Source organism: Python bivittatus, unplaced genomic scaffold (assembly GCF_059951505.1).
Source record: "Python bivittatus isolate LINGU-HERP-01145 unplaced genomic scaffold, Pbiv_v1 ctg000530_np1212, whole genome shotgun sequence".
Lineage (NCBI taxonomy): Eukaryota > Metazoa > Chordata > Lepidosauria > Squamata > Pythonidae > Python > Python bivittatus.
This window is the reverse complement of record NW_028277085.1, coordinates 12,195,079-12,218,970: the sequence shown is the minus strand read 5'-3', so window position 1 is coordinate 12,218,970 and position 23,892 is coordinate 12,195,079. Positions and strand designations below refer to the sequence as shown.

The 23,892-nt window shown below is 38.6% G+C and overlaps 1 protein-coding gene across 6 annotated transcripts in view; it reads right to left on the bottom strand.

Annotated features, from left to right (window-relative positions):
- The window catches only part of NTRK3 (neurotrophic receptor tyrosine kinase 3), a 345,980-nt gene that overhangs the window by 164,179 nt on the left and 157,909 nt on the right, over positions 1–23,892 (bottom strand). For all 6 annotated transcript variants that reach the window (XM_007425863.3, XM_088148672.1, XM_088148673.1 and 3 more), the window contains one exon: positions 22,764–22,866. In XM_007425863.3, the coding sequence (XP_007425925.1) occupies positions 22,764–22,866 (103 nt within the window). The remainder of the gene's footprint in view (positions 1–22,763; positions 22,867–23,892) is intronic.

Here is a 23,892-nt window from a genome sequence, read left to right as displayed (position 1 = left end):
AGTGATTCAAATTGGAGTTTGCCTGATTCTCACATTGCTACTAGACTGGGTTTGTCGTCTTCTGGCAAAGGTCTTTTAATTGTCATGCTGGCTAAGAGTGGTTTCTGAAGATCCGGTTCCTAAATCATGCAGGGACTGACCTTCTTGTCAGAAGAGTGATCAGGAGGAGCTGCAAACTTCATGTGCAAGGGTAGATTTGTGGCATCACATCCCTCTATAGCTAAACTGCTATGCTGATGAATGTAGAAAAACATCGTCCTTGTGAATAGGTGAAAAAATGTTTGGGAAGTTAAGTAAGTACTTACAGCTCTCACACTGAAATTAGCAAGTGTCTGGCCTTTTTGTCTGGCAAATTTTATACAATGGATTCTATAATTCCTCACTTTCTTAAAAAACCACAGAAACTAAATTGAATATTTTGATCCTCTTGCTGCATCTTTGTGAAACCTTGGCTTTCAGTTCTTGATATCTGCATAATGTTGCTATAAACACATGCAAATTTGTTGTCCAGTCAAGGATGTATTTGCATAAGTGGCAGTTAAGATACTGTTTGAAAGTCCACGTTCTAGAGGGTAAGGTTTAGAGAAAAAGAAGCTAATTATATATATATTTTAAAAAAGGGGCATCCGTGAGCATAGTCAATAGGGTGATAGATAAAGTAATACACATCAGGGAAGATGGACAGAACCATTTTAGGTGAAGGCACTAAGGTTGTGGTGGTGGTTAGGAGACTCAACATACACAATTTGCAAAGGGTAAAATATGCACATTGTGTGGAAAAACAATAGTCTGCGAAGGGTATGTCTGCATACTCAAACAGCTCGCTGTTTATGTTAAAGAGCTTTTATTAATTCTCAGGACAAATGACAAGGTCATGAAAAGGAACACCTATCATGCTGCATAATGCCACCAGGTAGAGCAACATTGCTGGAAGCTAAGGGCAGAATAAATTCAATTAGTAGTCCTTGCAGCTTATCTATATAGCAGTATTCAGGAAGTAAAGATGAAACAACACAAGTCTAAAGGGTCAAAATACTTCAGAATGCAATCACAATTTAACAACAATAACAACAGGTTGCTATCTTCACTTCCAAAAACTTGCCCAGTTCTATGCAATAATTTTGGAGCTACTATCAATCTGTTAGACAAATATTTGGTAAAGGCAGTCTTCATGCCATCACACAAAATGTGGTTCCATCTCACATCTGCCTTTTTCAGAGAACTTCTTCTGCTATATCCCATTTCCAGTCTAGGTAGACTCTCTAAGGTAACATAACTAGGTGGAATGCTGGAAAGATAAGGGGACTATTAAATAACTAAAAAAAGGGGGGGGGGAGGTGATAAACAGCTTCACTTATTACTAAAACTTATCTATGCCTAGTCAATGCTAGCTTGCTCCAGCTCTAAAATTATTTTTAATCTTGCTTCCATGATAGGGAGGAGAGAGAGATCCCCAGGCTTGGATTGCCCTTCCACCCGTACCTCTCAAATCCCTTTCTCCAGTTTCCTCCACCTGCTGGAATATAACCCAGGAAGAGATGTCCAGTGATGTCCATCCTTTGACTGGCAGTCTCTCCACTCAATCATCGCAAGATCTAAGGGCATTTCCATACTGCCAGCACTTCCATAACTCAAAGCCTCAAAACAAGCTTGAAGGGAATCCATGATTGTCTTCCTATCTACCGATTTCTCAAGTCTGAGAAGAAGATCCAACCAGCATTGCCATGATCTCAACTGTCATGTGAATTTGGTAATAAAATCCCCTTGACCCTCACTTTCCTGTATATAAAAAGAACAACAAAATTAATTGTTTGCACATTTGCACATTGTGGGCATTTGACTGGTCATATGCAAGAAGAAAAAAAAAATAATCCAACGGTTTCTATATTGAAGCAACATCAAGCCACCTTTCCCCTCGAAGGACCTGATGCCAAAAGACAGGCATTCCTGCAAATGAGAAAACGGATTGCCCACAAGCTCAACAAAGACACTGCATTTCAGACAAAGGCTAGTTTTAATACAATTTGAAATACATGACAGCTGAGCCAGAAATAAATTGGCTCAGCTCTCAAACAAAGCCAGCATCATGGGATTACTGCATTTTGCCTCCACAATTTATACATCTGAGATAGTCAGCTTTCTTCCACACATTAGGACAAGGAGTCTATCTGAATGCAAATTGATTGAATTCCTCAATCATGCCTACAAAAGAAGTACATATGCTAAGAGTTCAACCATCATAACCCCCAACAAAGCTTGATATTGTTATCCACACTATTGACTATTCCATCTTATATATGAGTATCACATGAACTGGGAACCGTTCTTTTGTTCCATCTCAAAGGAAGAAAAACACAGTAATAAAAATATGTTTAAACATATCATGGGAAACACAAACAAGAACAAATAAGTATGGCAAGAGGATGCTTTATGTAATGCACCACACAGGTGAAATGTAATCTGCTGGATTCTTTTCCTTCACAAAAGTACAATGAATAAAATCTGAACATAGTAAAGTCAACTGTTTTGCTTTCACATATAGAATTATGGTAAGGACCATTTGTGCAATTGAGTGCAATCCTCTGCTCAATTCAGGAATCTAAATTAAAGCATTCCTCACAGAAGGTTGTCTTGACTTGAACACATCCAATAAAGGGAAGAATATCTTTGGATTCCACAGTCAAACTATTCTTAACGTTAGAAAGTTTCCTTCCCTAACTTTCTTTTAGAATCTGCCTTCCTGCTATTTAAATCCATTTTTTAATCCTGCTATTTAAATCCATTAAATGAATTGAATGACAGAGAACAGATCAATCTTCTCTCTCTTCATAAGGCTTAGTTTCTAGCCTTTTTTACCTTTTTTTATTCATCTATGAACCTGTTCCAATTTCTCTGAATCTTCCTTAGGGCTCAGTTCTGACCAATACAGAATAAAGTATAACTATTACCCCCCCATTTGGAAACTGTCCTTCTGTTGGTGTAATTTGAAATCACTTTTGTTTGTTTGTTTTTGCAGCTGTGTTACACTACTGACATCTGGGCCTTTGTATTTCTATTACTCTCTTAAATCAAAGAGGAAGCCAAACATTTGGCTTTAAAATGTTATTATTTCTGCTGTGTCAGAATAATAAGCCAAGCCAGAACCCAAGCATTTTATGTTTAAATCATTGTTATTATATTATATTTATTATATTATATTATATTATATTATATTATATTATATTATATTATATTATTATTACATTATTAATTTATTAATTAACAGCGGGTTTTTTCCCGCTTGGGGTAAAAAAGAAAACCCAACACCTGAATAGGCTGCTTTCAAATGATGGTAATAGGGGAAACCAGAAATAATTTAAGATATCACTATAAAATGGAAAAGACTTTTTAAAGATTAACTCAGATTGGCTTGGATCAGAGAGTTACTACATACAACATTAATAAAAATATATTTTGCTTATGCATCTCTTTATCTTCTGGTGATATTCCAGAGTGTTTACGGAGGAATAAGCATAGCTGAAAAGAATGCCTGCCACTCAGACTGACATGTTAAAAAAAACAACTGGAAGAAGCCTGAAGCAGATTGGCGTGTGGTGTTCTGTAGTTTGGTGGCTATCATTCTCTAGTGGTGTTTTCTGTAGAAAAGCAGGCGATCAGAGACACCCAATCCCATCAGAACGTTGCACCTGTAAACCAATTCTGCAGATGCTGTTAACCCAATTGCCAGCTAGGCCTCCAGTGTTCAGTAATCCTGTAGCAAAATCTGTCACGCAAATGTATGTATTAATCAAACGTTGGCATCTAGCTGTCAGAAAAATAAAAAGATACTAAATGGATTTGCAATAAGAGTACAGGAGTGACTCCATATTTGAGAAGGTGGGTGTTTGACAAGGCTTCTAGTGTGCTGTTAATTTTTTTTCTTGTTTCTTAAACTATTCAGATTAAATGAACAAATTGATTGAAAATAAACTGAGTTCAGTTCAGTTCAGTTCAGTTTAGTTTAGTTTAGTTTAGTTTCCCCTGAAGTACAAGAAAATCTTGGGAAAATATCCATGAGTAGAGTTATTTACAAAATGGCACTGGAATATGTGTGAATGTTTTATTTTTCATTGGGCAATCCTGTTTCCGACTCAAGGGAAGTCATGAAAAAACTTTTCCCAGTTATCACTTTCATTGATTTCATCTTTTTTTTTTTTTTTTTGCACACTTCTTTGTTTGCTGCTTCCTCAAAAGATTCTAGGTGGCTTACATCCGTGAACAATAAAACCATACAACAAAGTAACACCTGTTTTCAAATATCATCTCAATTTGACCTACCACCACCCAAAAATTACTAGTGCCTATTAACAAGAAGTTAGGAAAATTGCAAAGTTATGGCAAGAAGGGGGCTTAAAATCTAATAAAGGGATTCACCCAGCATTTTGGCCAGTACTTGAGAATATGTCACTGGCACTCTCACAAAATGCCCACTCTAGTGATTGTGGGCATTCACCCATTTCCTAGAATGCAAACTAAGGTCTTTCCTTGCCAGCCTTCCCTCCACCCCACCCACCACCCCAGTCTTTAAAATGCTCCCTAACATCCTTTGCTTATTTTGGCCTTTTGCATTTCTTTTCTTTTTTAATAGCTGGGAACACTTCTGAGCATAGACTTAGAGTCTAAGTACCTATCAATTTTCTAAGAACAATTCCAAGCCTCACATGTCTACCACACTGAGGACTTCAGATCTAATAGATAAAAATGGAGAGCATGACAATACAAAATGGAAGAAGAATGCAAGTTAAGTAAGAATAAAATAATTAGGAAATGGCTAATCAAAGCAAATACACCTTATGAAATTTCTTAAAAGCCAGAAGCTAGATCTCAGTAAGTAGAAAATTGCTCGGATGGAAAGTAGCCAAGAAAAGGAGTATTGCTGAGTTGAAACAGTGGAAACACTTGGTCTAAAAAGAGCTGAAATCCCAGTAGAGGAAGAAGTGCACATTGAAAAGGGGGGGGGGACAAGAGTAGAGCCAAAAAGTGAATGCACTAAAATTTAATAACAAAAATTTAAATTAGATATGGGAAAAATGGGATAACCAATGAAGAGAAAGTAATAAAGGAGTAAATGGTCCTATTTCTGAGCAGAGAAAATATTGGAGCAGCCGAAAAAGAAAAAAAAAGAAATAAAAAAGCAGAAAACAAGACATAGGTACATTATGGTAATGCAAATTAAAGAACAAACTGAAGGATAAGCCAAATGAGCAGAAAGAAAAGAACATATTTTAAAGAGATTAGCAAATCCACAGTGACACGATGGAGCAACAGGGGATATGTGAGAAGAAAAGTAAAGAGAAGTAAGACAAACGAAGCCCTGATAGTCTGAATCTCAGAAGAGAGGTACGTGATGATATCATCAAAGTGGAGAGATGGAGGCATAATTAGGAAGATTTTATTCAGTTAAACTTGAGGAAGTGAGGCCACAGCCAAGAAGACATAGAGAAGTCCATGAGATTAAGGACTTCCATTCTCTCGTTTTATTAGATAGAAAAATAAATAAAAGACAAAAACCTTAAAAGAAGATGAGACCACATACACAAGGGTTTTTTTCCCCTTGTTATGAGGAATCTGAGGTACATTAAACCTGAAAAAAGGAAAAATCAGTCTGATATTGAGGTGTTGACAATACATTTGATTTAAGGGTGACATGGATTTAAGGGTGCAATGGCTTAAGCCCATACAAAGCTATTTTTCTCCCTCTCAGATTTTCAAAACTGAAAAGAAACTCAAAACTGAAAAAGAATCTGTAAATTTCAAATTTACTTAATCTAAGTGTCCCTAGGATCACAAAAAAATTTGCCAGTCAAACTCCACATCCATTCTTCTTGGCAGAGAGGAGACATCAGGAACAGAAGTCTGCTCAAGAACTTTTAATCTTGTGGTTATCTCTCAGAAGACTTCAAAACTATCAGTACTCCGTTATTCATAATCTGTTGCAGTCAATGTCATAACAGCAGAGCACATTGTATGTGTCTCCCACTTCCATGATCTTACTTGCAAACCAACAACCCCCACCTCAAAAAAAAAGGGGGGATAGACCAGATGTGTACAGGCTGGCATTTGTTCCTTCATTTCCCAAACTTCTCCACTAACTCTGAAGTTATTTTTAAATTGATTTGGGAGGGATGGGGTGAGTTGGGAGGACGTTCTTCCCATCTATAGTATGTAATCAATATATGGTTGAAATAACAAATATCCCAAGATGAAGGGTCAACTGTTGATAGAGAAGAGGGATCCTTTCAGATTGGTGAATTCAGTTTGTCTAAAAAAGAGTCTCACCTGCCCTTTTGAAGATTGTGGAGCAAACTTTTATAGCCTGATAGCTTTGCACATGTGTTAACAACTCCCAACATCTCTGACCATTGGCCATGTTGGTTAGGGCTAATAGGGGCTTATTGACTTCTTGAGTGCTTTTGCTAAGTGAAGGCTATTTCTTGCAAGAAGTATAATGAAATGGACAAGACATAAAGAGGCAGGGCAAGTTTCTGAAACAGAAATTATTCCAGCAAAACAAAGTTAATTCCAGGTTATTTCAGAACAGTGTTGGGAGTGGGCAGTGAAATTTAAATTCTTCTTTTAGCTAAAAGGAAGGCAGGAAGGAAATTAATTTTTTGCCAGCCTCTGTATTCAGCTACAGGAAATTGTGTTGCCATTCTAAGCATGTACTTTTCTCTTCCAAGCTATGTATTTATACTAAAGGCAGTAAATACAAGGGCGGGCAAGCTTCAGCAAAGAAAACCATAAATTGATCCTAGAGATTCTGTAGCCTTTTGTCCTGCTCATTTGATCTTCTTGACTGAGGATTCAGCTGCTCTCCTTGATTAAAGATCATTGTTGACTCAATATCTCTGTGCTGGCCATTATTTTCAACTTAATGGTACAATTTCCAAAATAATCTCTTCGTTAAACATACAGTCATGGAGTTGAGAGGAGGGGAAAATATGGTTTAAAGAAAAAAACAACGAGATGTAGTGTTTACTTAGGGAGGGCCAGCATATCTGAAAGTCTGAAAGTGACATGAACTATGTTTATCATTTTCTGATCGTTGTTTACTATAAGGTGAATCAAATTTTCATATATGCAATTATGCTAAACACATAGATATTTGGCAGGCAAATGTGGCGGTCTGTTTCTGGTAATAACCAATCTCCTATTGCTGTCTCATATATCCCAACCACCTCCAACCACCTCATGCATTGGGGCAATATATACAAGATTCCAACACTGCTACAATCACCATTTTCACAGGGAGTATCTTATATATTCTCCAAGATTTACTGAGATCCTCTTTTTATGTCTCATCACTATCACTATACTGCTTATTTATCATTCCTTATCTATACTGTGTTCATCTTACTAAACTCATCTAGCAGGTGAAGGCACTTAAGCAAAGATGCAGCAACCATCTCCTGTTTGCAAGTTCTAACAGGAACTGATCTGACAAATTTATTGATTGGAACTTTTTTCCCATTAGGGTCCATTCTTCTCAAGGTAAAAATGGTAGGTAAAGTTGGACTTGGTTTTTGATGTCTCCATGGACATCTCAATGTGGTTTTCTTGGCATGGTTCCTTCCCACGGCATTCTTTTGGGATTTTTAAAATTTTTCAATCTAGATTTTCCGGCAGTCCCCACCCGAGTGCTAATCTGATCTCATCCTGCTTAGCTTTTTGAAATCAGTCAGATTCAGCTAGGTGTTGCAACATGATGCAATTTTTAGTCCAAGGAATGTAAAAATATGATAAAGCACATATATTTTGATGGGAAAATTTGCATTTAAGAGAACAATTTGGGTAGATTTAAAATAAATAAATCAGCTCAGATAAATTTGAAAACAGGACAGAACAAACATATGTGAGAATACAAGTGAAAGTGGCACAGGTTGAAATAAACTGATTTGTTTGTTGCTAGATTAAAGGGACAAGTGTTAGATTACTCATAAAACAATCACTTCTAAGGATGCTCATTAAAAAAAAAAATCCCCATCAAAATTTCTCCCAGTTATTGGGCTATTGATATGCTAGTAACTTCCCAATCTCCCATTTCACTCAATGCACCTTCTATTTTACATTTGATGGAGTTTGAATTTGATCTTTTCTTTCTTACTGGTGCTGCTATAACACATGTGTAAATGCTTTAAACTGCAGCAAGAAAAGAAGCCTTGCTACAAATGAAGTAATGTATCAGCACTCTTCATTTCCTTTCCAGAATGTAATGTACTGTAAATCTATGTTTATAGTGCATTAATAACTGAAAAGAGTCACTTCAATGAGAATTGGTGCAGATTAAATCACAAGATGGGGGAGCAGAAGGAAATCCACATTAAAAACAAAAACAAGAGCCAAACAGAACAGGAGCAATCTAGAGATCCCTATTTCCATTTCCATTTGAGCAGCCATGCCCTTAAAAGTGCTTTGCCTTGCCATTTTGCCAGTATAATGTTAATTGCTGCCCCATCTCTCCCGCCCCGCAGAAAGTGTAAATAACTTGCACGCTAATTGACATAAATTAAATGGAGAAAAGTACGTTCTCAAGCACATGCACATGCAGACATTAGATTGAGAGTCCTGTTTTCCCAGCTTCTCCCCTCGGAGCTATTGTGTCATACTTAATCTCCCTGTTCAATGAACGGAACTATAACTGAGACAGAAGGGCACTGAAGAGCTGGTAGGAAGCCCCTCATCATGAGAGAAAGGACCTTGAGAGTCTTAAGCATTGCAGATACCACAAGCAGATACAATATCACACTTGACACAATCAGATGGCCAATGTGTTTGTAGCCTTGGCTAAAGATGGGAATAATGCAAGAGATAAAGGAGTTCAGACTGGCAGGAAATCTATATGGAAGGGAAAGAATATAGTAGGAGCCACCTGGCTGGTGGCTATGGTGGTAATGGAAGATATTCCTCACTGTATCATGGTTTGCTTGCCTATGGTTCACTAGGTTCACACACTGCCCTATGCCATAAATTATGGCTAACAAATCACAGTGGCTAAGTCCCCAGAACCAAAAGCAAGCAAATCACATACGATATCACATCCAGCTCTCCGGTTAGGCAGTTTTCAGACTCTGCCAAAAGTTGTTGAAATTGGTGGATTTACTTCCTGCAGAATTGCGTTTGATATGTTCTGAAAATCCCAGATATGTTCCTGGCTTATGAAGCATGCATGTCCAGCAGAAAAGGGAACTTTGATATATCCTTCAGAAACACAAACACAGGTATAGTACACCTGTGCAATTATTTGATTCAGAGATTCCATTTTAAGGCAATTCAATCAATTCTCAGAGTTGAATCAACTTTCTGAATGAAAAAGACTAATCAAACTGTTGAATCAAATCATATGCCTCTAAATATTTGGGGGGAATGTGTTTCCTCCCCCCCCCCGAATGAGTTCAGAAATTCAAATTGAATCAGCCCAATTTAACTATTCAGTCTGAATGACCACATTGAATTGGATCAATTTTCTGAAACAAATAAATGTTTCAAATTGGATTTTGCCTGACTCACAGAGGCCTAACAAAGACTTGTAGCCAGCCCCCATTTGTTTTGCTGATCTACATCAGCATCTGGTTCTGCAGGGAGCTGGAGATCAAGGCTTGGCTTTGACGCACAGAGAAAAGAGCGACACCATTCTATTTATCTTGTAACCCCATTTACTAATTCAGCAAAATGAAGGTCCGAAGTTGCTTAAAGAGTTTGTCCTCCTTCAAACTGACATGAGCAGCTTAACATTACAAGATTCACTAAGAGTACCCCAGCTCCAAGCAATCTCTTTGTTGTGCCTTCATATGGAGAAGAAATTGTTCCATCTAATGACAACAGCCTCATCTGGTCTTGCCATGATGGCTTCACTTAGCGCAATGATTATTAAGCCCTGTCAGCAGATAGAGGAACTGTTGGATGCAGGCAGCTTCAGGGGCTGGCTCTTGAAAAGCTATTGAGATACCCTGCCTTACAGGTTTTCATTATGCGCCTGGAAAATTGCAGATGTCACAAGTGCTTTTAAAATATCAGATGTAAATTGTCTTGTCAGCGACAAAAGGAATAATTTCAGTTTTGCCCTTAATTTTAGCAGCTGTCTTGATTCTGCCGGCCTGTGTATGAGAGGCAGATGCTGAACCTTGCCAGATATTCTCTTCAATGTAGCAAGCCAGCTTTGTCATATCAGCTTAATCCAGAATCACTTTTGTAGTGGAAGCAGTGCATTGTAAAGAAGAAAATTTGGGGTGGACTTCAGGAAAAAGAAATCTGAATGGTAGGAACTGTTGAACAATGGAACAGACAGCTTTGGGAGAAGGTGGACTCTTTTTAGCTGGAGGTGCTTGAATTGAGGCTTTGTCAGGGATGCTGTGGTATTGGATTTCTACACTGGGTGGGTGGTTGGACTAGAACAGTGCTGTCCAAACTTGGCCACGTCCAAGAGGAGTGGACTTCAACTCCCAGAATTCCCCAGCCAGCCATGGAATTCTGGGAGTTGAAGTCCACTCCTCTTAAAGTGGCCAAGTTTGGATAACACTGGACTAGAAGATCTCCAACATCCTGTACTTATGACAGGTCCTTGTAGTTGTGGCAGTTGCAGAGTCCCCATGGTCACACGATTGCGATTCAGGTGCTCAGCAACCAGCTTGCAATTACAATGTTACAACATCCCACAATCATGTGATTGTCATTTGTGACCTTCACTGCCAGCTTCCAACAAGCAAAGTCAATGGGGAAGTCTCCAGGAGATTGCAAATGGTGATTGCAGGACGCCACTACCACACAGGATTCACCTAACTATGGCAACTGGGACCTCTGGAACTGCCATTGTAAGTCGGTCATAAGACACATGATGTTGTGCCTTATGACCGTGTTGCTTAGCAAAGGACATCCTGGTCCCAATTACTTTTGGTAAGCAAGGACTACCTGTACACTGTAAGATTTTACAGCTATCAGAGTTATGTCAACAAGCTCTAAAAGGTAATATATCTCCTTTAAGGGATGAAAAAGTTTCAGGATTATAAGATCTACTTTACTGTTTGTTTTCTTTAGAATCTGGAGATTCACAAATTGGAGCCTGGTGTAAAATATATAGAAATAAGTATTAAAGTATTCTGAATCCAGGAATTTGTCTTGAGTACCGAATATAGCTGAGAGCTCACCCACACAAAAATCCACTCACAATTCTCTTATGCTTTCTTCATTCTAGAAGTACTAGGGTATAATCTAAGGTATAATGTACTTTTAAATAACTGGCCATCAGAAATCCTTGCCTAGCTAGCAGTAATGAGACAGACAGACAGACAGACAGAAACAGAGAGAGACCTTCCAGCTCTATTTTTGGCTTAACTCTGATCTAAAAGTCAAAAATTCAAAAGGCCGAATCTAAATCTAGTTCTTTAAGAAATGCCATCTGCATTTCATGCCACATCATTTTTATTCATGGAAAAGATCTAAAGAATATTGTATTTATAACTGAATGGGCTAGCGTTACAGGAAAGGGAGATAAGGCATAGGTCCATCCTTGCCAATAAAATAACCTTCCAGGAAAACTAGTTGACTAGAGCTGGTGTCTTTCTATAAAGTATGTAGGGTTGACCTTGGGGATAGGAAAGGAATGAGCAAGTTCTTAAAGAGAGACTTGCAGAAAAGTTTACCCAGTCAGCAAAAAGAGGAAAGCGTGAGAAAAAAACCTCAAAATAACCTCACATTGATTTTGCTTAATATAAGATAAGACAGATAGAAATTTGGATGGGATTGCAAGATGCTGTTATTCTACCTAACTACAATAAAAAGCATTTCTAGAATCCCTGCTGTGTCTCTCCTTGACTTAGCTTACTGATCATCCTACTTACGGGATGATACTTTCTCTACTAGGAACTTACACAAGCAACAGTAACAATGGGTTATAGTGAGTTGAAATCATTATCAGAGACACCATCTCCACAATTCCTACACCTCAACCATTATTACTTTTCAAAGAATCTTCAAGAAGGTCAAAGGCAAAATTAGGTACATTTCTGCATTCATTTTTTAACTAGGGCTAAACAGATGGACCCTCTTTCTTTTATTGAAACCAGAGCCCAATTAGGCAGCCATATATCTATTTCACTAGTTAGTTTGCATCCTGATTAAGCTAAAGGTAGCACAGTTAGAGGGTCTCCCATCAAAATAACTGAAATCAATGACATAAATGGCATGTACATATGGAAGGTTTTCTACATTCCTTGCCATAAGGGAATGGCTTGCACTGGGGATACCAAAATCAAGAGCCAATGCTAAGAGAACTGAGACATTTCATCATCATTCTGGTCCACATTACTACCATGACCCCCTTCTAGGAGACAGGCACATCACCTGTCAAAATGCAAACATGACATTTTCAAGAATTGCCCAGGAAACCATGTAATCTCCTTTTCCTTCCTTTTCTTTTCTTAAGGAAGTACAATGCAGTATGTCCTTGGAAGTGTGTCAGCGTAACTCAAGATACTTCCACAGGGAATACCAAAATAGTATTAGGCTCCAAAGAGGCCTATCTGTGAAAAAAGAGCTGCTTAAGCAGTACTAACTTTGTATGACTTCTAATAAAAAAGAGAAGCGTAACAGCAACAGCAGCAACTCTTCCTTTAGTCATCAGCTTGATAAAATTTGGCCTCCACATCTCCTTGGTGGCTCTTGGACAGAGCCAGAAGGAGCCAGCAAAAGGAACCAGATTCTGCTTTTGATCCAGCCAGTCTTTCCTTAGCTGAAGTTGTTTGAGAAGCCACTTGCAAAATATGGAACTTGCTACATAAATGAAGAATGACTGTTGCTGGGGAAGTTAAATCAGTGGAGTTTTAATGATTTCCTGTCATTGGAAATATTATCCTTAACTGCAAGAATGGCTGGAAGAACTGGTAGCATTGTCTGTGAGTGAAGGGGTGTTCTTTTTAAAAAAATTTCTTAGCTGTGCAAACAAGCAAAAGAAGACTTAAATAATAACTTTTAGGCAATTTTTCTTGACTCTTTAAAGTTGAAGTCATTGGCTAATAATTGTAGAGTGGAAAGGGCCCTTTGAGGCTAACCGCCAATCAGTTCAGGAGTCCAAATTAAAACATACTTGATAAAAGGCTGTCCAGACTCTCTTGAACTTATCCAATGAAAAAGAAACCACAATTTCTCTGTATAATTGGTTCCTCTGCCCAAAGCCCTAACTGTTGGAAGCTTTTCTTCACATTCAACCAGAATTTGCCTTCCTATAACTATTATTCAGTGTCTTGCACTCTGGGCTGATAGAGAATAGGATGCAAGAGACCACTCAGCTATCATTCTTGCCTACCACCCATGCTCCAAGAACTGTGGGTGCATGTGCCTTCAAGTCATCATTGACTCCTGGCAACTGCCTGGACAAGTTCCTGAAGTTTTCTTGCCAAGGTTTTTTGGAAGGGGTTTGCCATTGCCTCCTTCCTAGGGCTGAGAAAGAGAAAGACTGGCTCAAGGTCACCCAGCTGGCTTTGTGCCTAAGGCGGGACTAGAACTCACAGCCTCCCAGCTTCTAGCCTGGTGCCTTAACCACTACAACCATTTTTTTTAAAGAATTGCCTGTTTTCTAAAACAGTGTACCAATAAAACCCAATGTATTAAAAGTTCTACATTTCATTGCTTATTTGCCTGCCCTCCCTCTACTAAATACAAAAAGGAAGCATGTGAGAAAATATGAAAGGATTTGGGTGATGACCTGGGTGCTAGTCAGTCAATGGCAGCTACTGCTTGGTAGTGATTCATGGGTTGTATTAGGACCAGAGAGCCAGGTTCAAGTTCAGCCTCAGTCTCAGAAGCTCCAGGGTGACTTTGGGCCAGTGATTCTTTCTTGACCCAACATACTACAAAGGGTGGTTCCGATAGGAAAGAAAATAGGAATGGGAGTGTTATATATGTTGCCTTGAGCTCCTGAAGAAAAGGCAGGATATACAATCTAACAATCTCAATGTCCAACTACAGCTATCTTGCCATGCTTCTTCAGTGAATACATGTTTATGCATAATGTATAAATCTATCCATACCCTTGGGGATATAACAATCTCATAACATGCTTTCATTTATGCATTTTCTTTAGTATACACAGTATTTGAACACAAGTAGATTTAACACATTTTGGTACCGAACTTTGCACTGAAATTAGCATAAATTTGGGGATGTGCACAAATGCACTGTTTTACATGGAAGATTCCTAAAGAATTATGCTTGTTCTGAAACACAAAAAAATAGGTCCACAAAAAAGGGTCACAGAAGAGTTTGCACAGATAGATGAAATTTCACTATATAGAGACACACACACACCAAGGGGCTTCTTAACTATTGCTTATGGTCAAGAAAGATTGGCTTTGCTGGTTGTGTAATATCATGCATAAAGCAAGTTAGTATGATGTAGCTTCCTAAATTCATCCAGAAATTGAAGGGCACTTTCTAGATTCACAGTTAAGTAGCAACTGGGTTTTTTTTGACGATTTTCATAGCAAAGTTTGGGACAGGCTATCACTGAATTGAGAAGGCAAATTAGGGGAGGAAGAAAATAGGATGGGATATTCTTTTAGGTACCCAGGAACTCCAGGGCATAATACTCTGATAAATGAAAAGTTAAATAATGTGGGGCTTAGAGAAAGTTAAAACTGAAATGCTAATACATAATGAAAAGCAAGCCACAAAGCTGCCACTGACACCATGCCTTCTGAATTCGCCATGAGCAAAGGAGCTGCTTTACCCAGACACAGCCTTTCCCTCCCCTTCTGCAGAAGTCTCTGAATTGGGATAACACTAGTCTGCTAATGCTCCTCATTAACCCATTGTCCTCACAGCCTTGCTACTTCTAGTTTGCTTTCTCCTACAAACACTGTGTTGGGCAAAGAGGCAGAAATCTCCAAATGGCTTAAGTTGGAGATCTGGGCAGATTTAAAAGTTTTAAATACTCATATGTAAAATCCAGCAAATAAATTCTATCAGTTCCATGTTATCATATTGCATGCCTCCTTCACTGCAAATAACATCAGGAACTACCTCCCCAAAAACATTCCCGGAGAACCAGGGAGGTTACTAAGATATTCTTTTGTTTTAATGACACGGGGAAAGTACTAAAATATACTTCTACTGGGAAAAAATTGTATTGCTCTTACCATTCCTTCTGATACTAATTAGGCATTCAGAATCAAACCAGTACCTAACATCGGTTACGGATCTCCCCAAAGTCTTATATGAGCCTTGTTCTTGGAGATTTTGTAACTCTCTAGCTGCTTATTTCCAGTGCTAAAAGGCAACATAAGATGCTCAAGAAGTTAAACTTAAGTTAAACAAGAAGTTAAAGTTAAGTTAAATCTAATCCCTGGACTCAAGCCTGAAATCAAAGTTTCTGCTCAGCAAAAAACAGTGAAAAATACTAATGCAACCTGCGACCAAGAAGAATTTGAGGACCTTTCTAAGTTTGTAAGACACCCAACTGGTATGCTATTGTACTAGTATTACACCCCAGACAGCAAGAGCAAAAATGGGGCTGAAGATGAACTGAAGAGCCTCAGGCAGAATATATACATGAAACTATGAGGCCATTTCAGAGGACTACTTCAGAGAAGGTAGAAAGCAGAATCTGATCCCACCCCAGATCTAAGCCTTCCTAAAGCTCCAGGAAACTATGAAACAACAAAGATATTGTTTCCACCCATCCTATACAATCTGGTAGGAAGGGCATGCTCTGGGTACCATCAGCTAGGGAGTGCTGGCTGGTGGGGCCCTTTGGAACATCATTCCCCCAAAATTAGATTGGCCCCATCCCTGTTGGCCTTGTGTAAGGCCTTGAAAACTTGGCTTTGTATCCCTGAGCCTGGGGCCCTGAGCATAGGTTAGAGCCCATCCTGGTTGTATATATGATAGGTTAGATCATGCCCAGCTGCTATGTGTTTTTATTTTTTGTTTTCTATTACGTATTTTGTGTTTTCATTTGTATTATTGTAAGCTGCCTAGAGTCACATAAAAGTGAGATGGGCAGCTATATAAATCGAGGAAATAAAATAAATGTAAAGATTTTGTTGCATGTCAGTTATTAGTGCTAATAGTACCTTCTGCCCAGCTCTTCTACAGGACAGAGAGCTCCCAAGTGCTTAAGACAAGCTTGTTCTTCTGCTCCTTGATTAGCTGGACAACATTCAAACCTAATCAATAAGACAGATTCTCTAAATACACCACTCAGGGTTACAGAGACAAGAATCGCAGGAACCAAGCCACTTAGTAAGAGAGAGAAAAGGACTTGTTATTCACAGATGGATATCACAGCCATGTTAGAGCCTGTGTACTGAGTCACAGTTCCGAAGCTTTATGAGAAGGCTACAGGTACATCTTCTTATTGGGAAATCATATGGTTCCTCTGTGCAATTTTTTTTTCCTGGTAGGCTGCTACTGAGAGAATTCACAGAAAGGTTCAACCTAGTGATTGTTTTTTACAGCCTCAGATTGTGTTTTCTTTCATGGATGAATGGGAAGTAGACAGTTTTTATGGGGTGTGTGTATGTATGTATGTGTACACACGCACACACACACATTCAGTTTGTCAAGGGTTATAAAATAAGTATTATTTTATAATACTTATTGCTGTGACTCCCTACGGAAATCACTTCATGTTCAAAGGCAGGGGAGAAGAACCAGCAATGAACAAAGAGAAGAGTAGATCCAGAGGCTTTTAAAACCCAATAAAGAAGAAAAGATACACACCCAGAAAGGTCAAAACCTTAACAAATTCAGAATGCCCTAAAGCAATGTAGCACTACATTTTTCTCAATGTAGTGAGGGGGGGGGGGGGAAAGATCAGATAAGAACTAAAAACAGTGTTGTGCATGCTAACCGTTTTATTTTATTTCATTCTGAGCTAGGGACTAAAGTTAGAATGATACCATTTTCTAGCAGTGTATGTCCGTTAAATGAATGATTATGGTTTAAAAGCAATGGGTCTCCGAATGAATTTCTGGAAGACTTTTCCCTATTAGCCTTCAGGTTTCCTGCAAAATGGATGGAGCCCTAAGTGGAGAGGACTCAGATCTTTCAGGTCTTTTCCTAGCTTTGGGGAGCAGAAACATTTGAGTATCTTAAACCTCGTGGAGCCTATTCTATCGTTTCTGTATGTTTCCCGTGCCAAAATGGTAAGAAACTGCTGACTGATTTTTGGTAATACTGTAGTGATTAGTGCAGATGACAGGAACCAGAAAAAGGAGCTTGGGGGTGCAGATTGTCGCTCCTTGCCTTAACAACACAAGGGAAATAAGAATGGGGATGTTTAGAGTTAAACCTCAACAGCATACTACACAACAGACGTCACTGATTGCTTTGCCAGGGTCTCATAGCTTGGACTAGTCTGTGGCTCAGAGCCTATAATTAGATGACCAGTTTGCAATGCATAAAACACACTTCAGGGAAGAAGAAAATACGATGCAGACAGCAGTATCTCTTGTAATCATCAGATAATCTCAATATGTATATTCCCCAGCCTTTTTTTTCAGGCGGGGTGTGCTAATTTATAAGAGTTTTGAATAATTTTTTCTTCTATATCAGTGTTGTCCAAACTTGGCCACTTTAAGATGAGTGGACTTCAACTCCTAGAATTCCCCAGCCAGCATGGGAATTCTGGGAGTTGAAGTCCACTCATCTTAAAGTGGCCAAGTTTGGACAACACTGTTCTATATGTTCTCTTCATATGTAGGTATATGTATATGCTTGTGTGTGTTTGGGTGTGTGTATATATATACATACATAGAATACTGTATGTATGTATGTATGTATGTATGTATGTATGTATGTAGGTAGATAGGTAGGTAGGTAGGTAGGTAGATAGATAGATAGATAGATAGATAGATAGATAGATAGATAGATAGATAGATAGATAGACAGACAGACAGACAGACAGACAGACAGACAGACAGACAGATATTCATTCTTCTATATTCTCTCTCTCTCTCTGTATATGTATCTGTGTGTAAATGTCATTCTGTGGCCACAAGCAGTGGAACTCCTCCTGGTGGTATTTTTTCTCCTCCCCCCCCCCCCCCGAGCCTTGGAGTGTAGCAGTTTATAAATCTTATACATAAAAATAAATCAGAAGAGCTGCTCCTCTTAAAATAAAAATGATGGCATTGTTGGGCCATCAACGTGGAGGACTGTTACTCTATATTTATGGGGGAAAGTGTTAAGGACCCCACAATCATAATCAGATAGGACGCCACTTAGTTTTAAGTGCCTATTAACTGATTCTAAATTGTAGTGGAATGTCTTTGCAAGTACTTTTGACATTCACATTCATATAGCTGCTCTGATCAAAGCTGATGGAAGCATATAGTAAATGAGCCAATGATAATGCAGTCTCTAAAGAACTGCAGAGTGAGTTACAAGCAATCATTGATTTTCTTTCCTCCTCCTCCTCCTCCTCCTCCTCCTCCTCCTCCTCCTCCTCCTCCTCCTCCCTGCCTTCCTTCTTCTTCCTTTTCCATACAGTTATTTTACTATCTCCTTACTTTCATCTGAGTAGCAGAAAGGTTTTAAGGCCATTCGAATGAATGAATGAATGAATGAATGAATGAATGAATGAATGAATGAATATATTCATTCATTCATTCATTCATTCATTCATTCATTCATTCGAATGGCCTTAAAACCTATATTCATTCATTCATTCATTCATTCATTCATTCATTCATTCATTCATTCATTCATTCAGGAATGCAATTTGGTGGATTCTTTTTTTCTTATATTAACCTTTTGTCATTTATTGCTTAATTGCCCTAGCAAGCTAAATTCACATTATTTTTTTTTTTAAAGACCATGTCTGTTTGTCTTCTTCCATTTTATTTTGGTTAAAAACAAAACAATTTTTTTTAGCTTTGTTGAAAACAAACAAAAAAAATTGACTTTCCCTCACCTTGAGGTTCCCAGTTGGCTACGTGTTTCATTTAAAAACAATCTTCTGATGCTAATCTAACTGTAAAATGCATTAGAGGTAAGTAGGAACTTAATATCCTCTACCATCAAAGTCTTAGCTAAACGGGTAGTTTAAATTTTAAGTGAAATGGAACAATTTAGGTTAGATTAAGGACCATACCAGGTCTATTTTGGGGCATGTGTGTCAGGGTCCATGTGCTAAATTTAATGCTTCTAATGGGTGGAATTATGTATGGTTTAGGCATCTGCAAAGCTAGAGTGATCCTTTTCCCCCTTAAAATTGCCAAATCCCCCAAATGCAAAAAAGGGGCCAAATATTGCTCCTACCCATTTTATTGGCCACAAAAGGAATGTTGGAAGGCCACATCCTTCATGCAGTTCTGGTCTAAAGGGTACAACTGTTTTGGCACTAAGCAAATGCCAGCAAGGCTTGGGGGAGCTTGTTAGTTAGACCAGGGTATCACCATGATATCCCTCTGTAAAACCTTAAGAGTCTTAGATTAGCATCTCAGCAGATAGTTTAAAGGGTATAAGGGAAGATATTCTTACAGATCTCAGACCTTTCAAGTTAAACTAAAGCTGAACTGGTAAATAGGGAGTGAGAAAAAAAATGAAAAAAATGCTTCCCTATTTATTATTGTTGTTTTTTTGGTCGCACAGTCAGCCAGATGTTTAGACTGGATTGAGCATTTTTATCTACCTATTGAGTCCTTCCCAAGGACCTGGGATAGGCAGATGCTGTTGTTTGATGGTGTTAAAGGTCTCGTCTGCAGGATGGAAGCTGTTTCGAGTAAAGCTGCCTTTTGCAATTGACTGATGATGATTTTGTCAATGCTGATGGTCTTCAAGGGGTACTCCAGATGTTTTGGAATTGGACCCAAGGCACCTAATACAATTGGTACTATCTTTGCTTTCTTTAATTATTACTATTTATTATTACTATTTATTATTATTATTTTCCTTCAGGTGGGTGGGCAAATTTGAAGCTTTGTTTCCTTATTTTCTCTATTTCTTTTCTTTAAATGCCATTCTGTGCCCACTATGAGCACAGTGGAACTCCTTCTTGTGGTATGTTTTGTTCTGTCCCACCCCCTAGGGCCTTGGAGTATGGGAGTTTATAAATCTTATATTAATTAATTAATTCATTCATTAATATTCCCCTCCCTCTGCAGACCATTGGTAAATTCTAATATAAAGTTGTTCCAGGGTTCTTGCATGGGAGTGTGCCTGCAGGAGGGATGTGCAAAGTATTGGTGGTCAAGAGCTACACATAACAGCTGGTGGGGGGCACAGTTCATGGGGCCACTTCTCTCATATGGATGGGACAGTGAAATGGGCGAAATCTGATAAAATTTCTTGGGACTTCTCAGACTGTGATATGCCTATATTATATTGCAGGTGTCATCTTAAATTATAGCTTTCATTTGTTCCCCATCTCACAGCGCGGAAAACAGTGCTTTAGATTTTTAGTAATTATTGTCAAAAGAGGGCTCTTGATTCACAGGGAGGAATAGGAGCTACCAGACTAAACAGAGAATTCCATTACAAGAATTCCATTCCAGTAGCAAAGAAGCAAAATTATACTTCAGATAAAAGTACGACTGTCCCATATCTCCATTTAAATCCCACTCCCTTTGCAGAATTCCTTCCAAAATTGGCAAGGGGGATCCATCCTTGTTTTACCAACTCTCAATCCTTCCCCCAGCCCCTGCAAAATGCTTGCAGTGGGAACTTAAGCGCTACTTAAAACTTAAAATGCGCGCTTTGAATTATGCCTGGAAACCCAAGCAAAAATATGTTAACTGATGCACATCTGGATGCGGATGTTTGAGAAAGGTAGTTCCTCGTGTAATGCCCTACAGAGGAAGGAGTATTATTGTTTGTTTGATTCAGCTTGGCAAATTGAAATGTGTGCTGTTAAGCTAACAAACAACTCCGATGAACATTAACTCAGTGCTAATGAAGAAGGAATGCCGTGCAATTAAATCAAACAGGCAACCACAACGGGGGAATGTGTGGCCTTTATTTCAACTTTAAAATCTCACCATCATCCTTCAGGAGAAATGCCCTGAATCAAAAGCCTGAAGAGGAGAGGGGGGTTAGGGGAAAGTAGGAAGGAATAACTACATAAATAAATAGGAAGATTTTCAACTTGCCTAGTACTTATAGAGAGTTATTGACTAGATAAATCAAAGAAGGAAAATGCAGCCATCCTGGGTTTGAGACACCTTCATGTACTGCAGATTCTGCTTAACAGCCTTACTGATAAAAAGCCTCTAAAAAAGAAAACGAATTAACTCTGCAGAGGGAAGTTTATGTCGGTGATTTATGAGAGAAGTAGTGGAGGCTACAACTTGACAGAGAAGTGTGGCCAAAAGAGAATGAATTCCAGCTAACTGCTCTTACACATTCTTCCAAAAAGCACAATGTGATCATGACATTAGCAACACTCACACCTTTCTAAATGGTTTCAACAATCACCCACAGCAAATATTAAATCATTCCTTATGTGAGTACCTATGTTGTCCTTGAAAGAACCCACTACTTAGGTATTCAAAAGATCCATGAGTGGAAAAGAGGGTCATAGCCATTACCCTTTTATCATGGACCTCAGTTAGCAATGCTGGTCGACTGCCTGCATACAGAAGGCCAACATTTGAATGCTCATCATGTTTGGCATTTGGTGCAACTAGCAATGTCCTTGCAACTCAATTTACTCTCTAGACTTGGGTACTCAAAAGTTCTGTTGGTACAACAGGTTCGCTGGGTCGGAAGTGCAGGGGACAGGACAGTGTGTCACACAAATGACTCAATCCGGTCAACAGTGTGGTTATAGGGGATGAGTTTTAGACCCGAATTTCCAAGGGTTGTTTGGAGATAAATTAATCACTGTGGATCAACATTGTGCAAAGAAGGAAAAGCCCAGAAATGTTTTTATGAGGCTATTTATGAGGCTTCATCTCTGTTGCCATTTTCTTTTTCATTCAACACTCCAGACACAGGGAGAGATGAAGCATGGGAAGAAAAGGGTGGGTATATAAGCCCATCCTCAACTCAGTCCATGGCAATGCTAGGCTTAATTGGGCCACTGCAGTTTCCCTCTTTCTGTGAGTCTTTTAAAAAGTTTTTTAAAAAAAGGCCGACAGCCACCTGATAGCTTCCCCATTTGACCGTGGCATCTGTAATTGTGTGCTTCTGGAGTGCAGCAGTAATTCCCTGGGATATCAGCTGACTGGGCATCTGGGTTTTGTCTAGCAAAAGTGTCAGTCAAAAGCTTTCTCTTGGTGACAGCCACATAATCCTAGAACAGAAAGAGGGACCCCCAGGGCTCAATTCTGCATTGACGTTGAACCAAAACCACATTCATTATGGTATTAATGATTAATCACTCTTTCCTAAAATTTCCCTTTAGTATTTGAGACTGGAGCTGTTGCCACTTTCATTTTGTCAGTGAATCAAATCTTATTCACTACTAAGTGAATTTACAAACTGAAGCCCAGCATGGCACACATAACAAACCAATAATTAGCACTGGTGACCCCCAGTCATAATGGCACAGAAGGTCTTCTCCTTTTCTGAATTCCATTCTTTGTAATACAGCATGTTTCTTTGGGGCTTCTTGATTTTGGTCTGCTAGCTTTAATGTTTACCTGTTTCTACTGCACAACTGTCTTCCCGCTATGAAGATATTTGCAATCCCTGAACTAAAACCTATTTAAAACCCTGTGAAAACAATTCCCACCTACCTCTCCCAGCATCGAGTTCATTGAAGGAGGGGAAAAGGGATTGATCTGTACCTTTCATTCCAAACTTTGACCGCCGACCATATTTGTTGATCATAATAAATAGGACCACCAGGAGGACGCAGGCAAAAGCCGCAAGTCCCACAGCGATAGATACCTATGAACGACATTCTGGATGTTAGAGGCGCATTGAATTCTCAAAATCACTTGCATTCCAATTTATATATTTCTCTTAGTAGTAGTAGTAGCCTTTTTTTTTATGTCATTGACCAGAATTCTGCAGATAACAACATAATTAAAATAATTAAACTGTCTTTATTTCAAATCAAGTAAAAACAGTGGAGTCCTTGGGGTTCTCTGAGCTTGGTTCTTTTCTTGCAAACATTTCATTTTTGTAAGAAAAGAACCAAGCTCAGAGAACCCCAAGGACTCCACAGTTCAACCCTGAGCTACACATATTCTCCTCTAAAGTAAAAACAACATACACATTACACGTTTCTCTTACATATTAAAATGAAGGGGAAGTGTATTCATGTGCATGTATGATATAGAGAGAGAGTTAAACCCAAGAAATACAAAATAGAAATAGTTTGTTTTTCTATCAATAGTTTTGATAGAAAAACAAACCATCAGGAACAAGGAGAAGGAGAAGGCCATAGCAGAACAGTGCACATCAGTTCAACATTTCCCCCCGTTAAATTAATATCGTATACTTCTGAGTTAAGCACTAGAAAGGTTGGGCACACATACAGAGTACTGTTCAATCATTGGAACATTTTCAACTAAATGAACTATTGCTCGAGAACTCAACCGGTTCATACCAAAATGAATTTATTCCAGCATTTGAGCTCAGTTATAACTGTGTCCTCTGCTGTTCGATCAAATTGACAAGCCTCTTTATTTTGGTCATCATCCAGCATAACATTCAAAAATAAAAGCACAGCCATCCCATTGTGGTAATAATCAAAATGATATATTACAAGAAAAGACTAACATTTAGATATATAGCACAAATTAAAATTGGAATAACATTATTTATTTATTTATTTCAATTTAGGTGCTGCCCAACTCCAAACTGACTCTAAGAGGCTCAAGAGGCTCGCAGAATAACAATAGTATAACTAAAATGGTATGTTTTAGGTTTTAAAGACGAAAGTGAACATCATGGAAATCTAAATTTGGG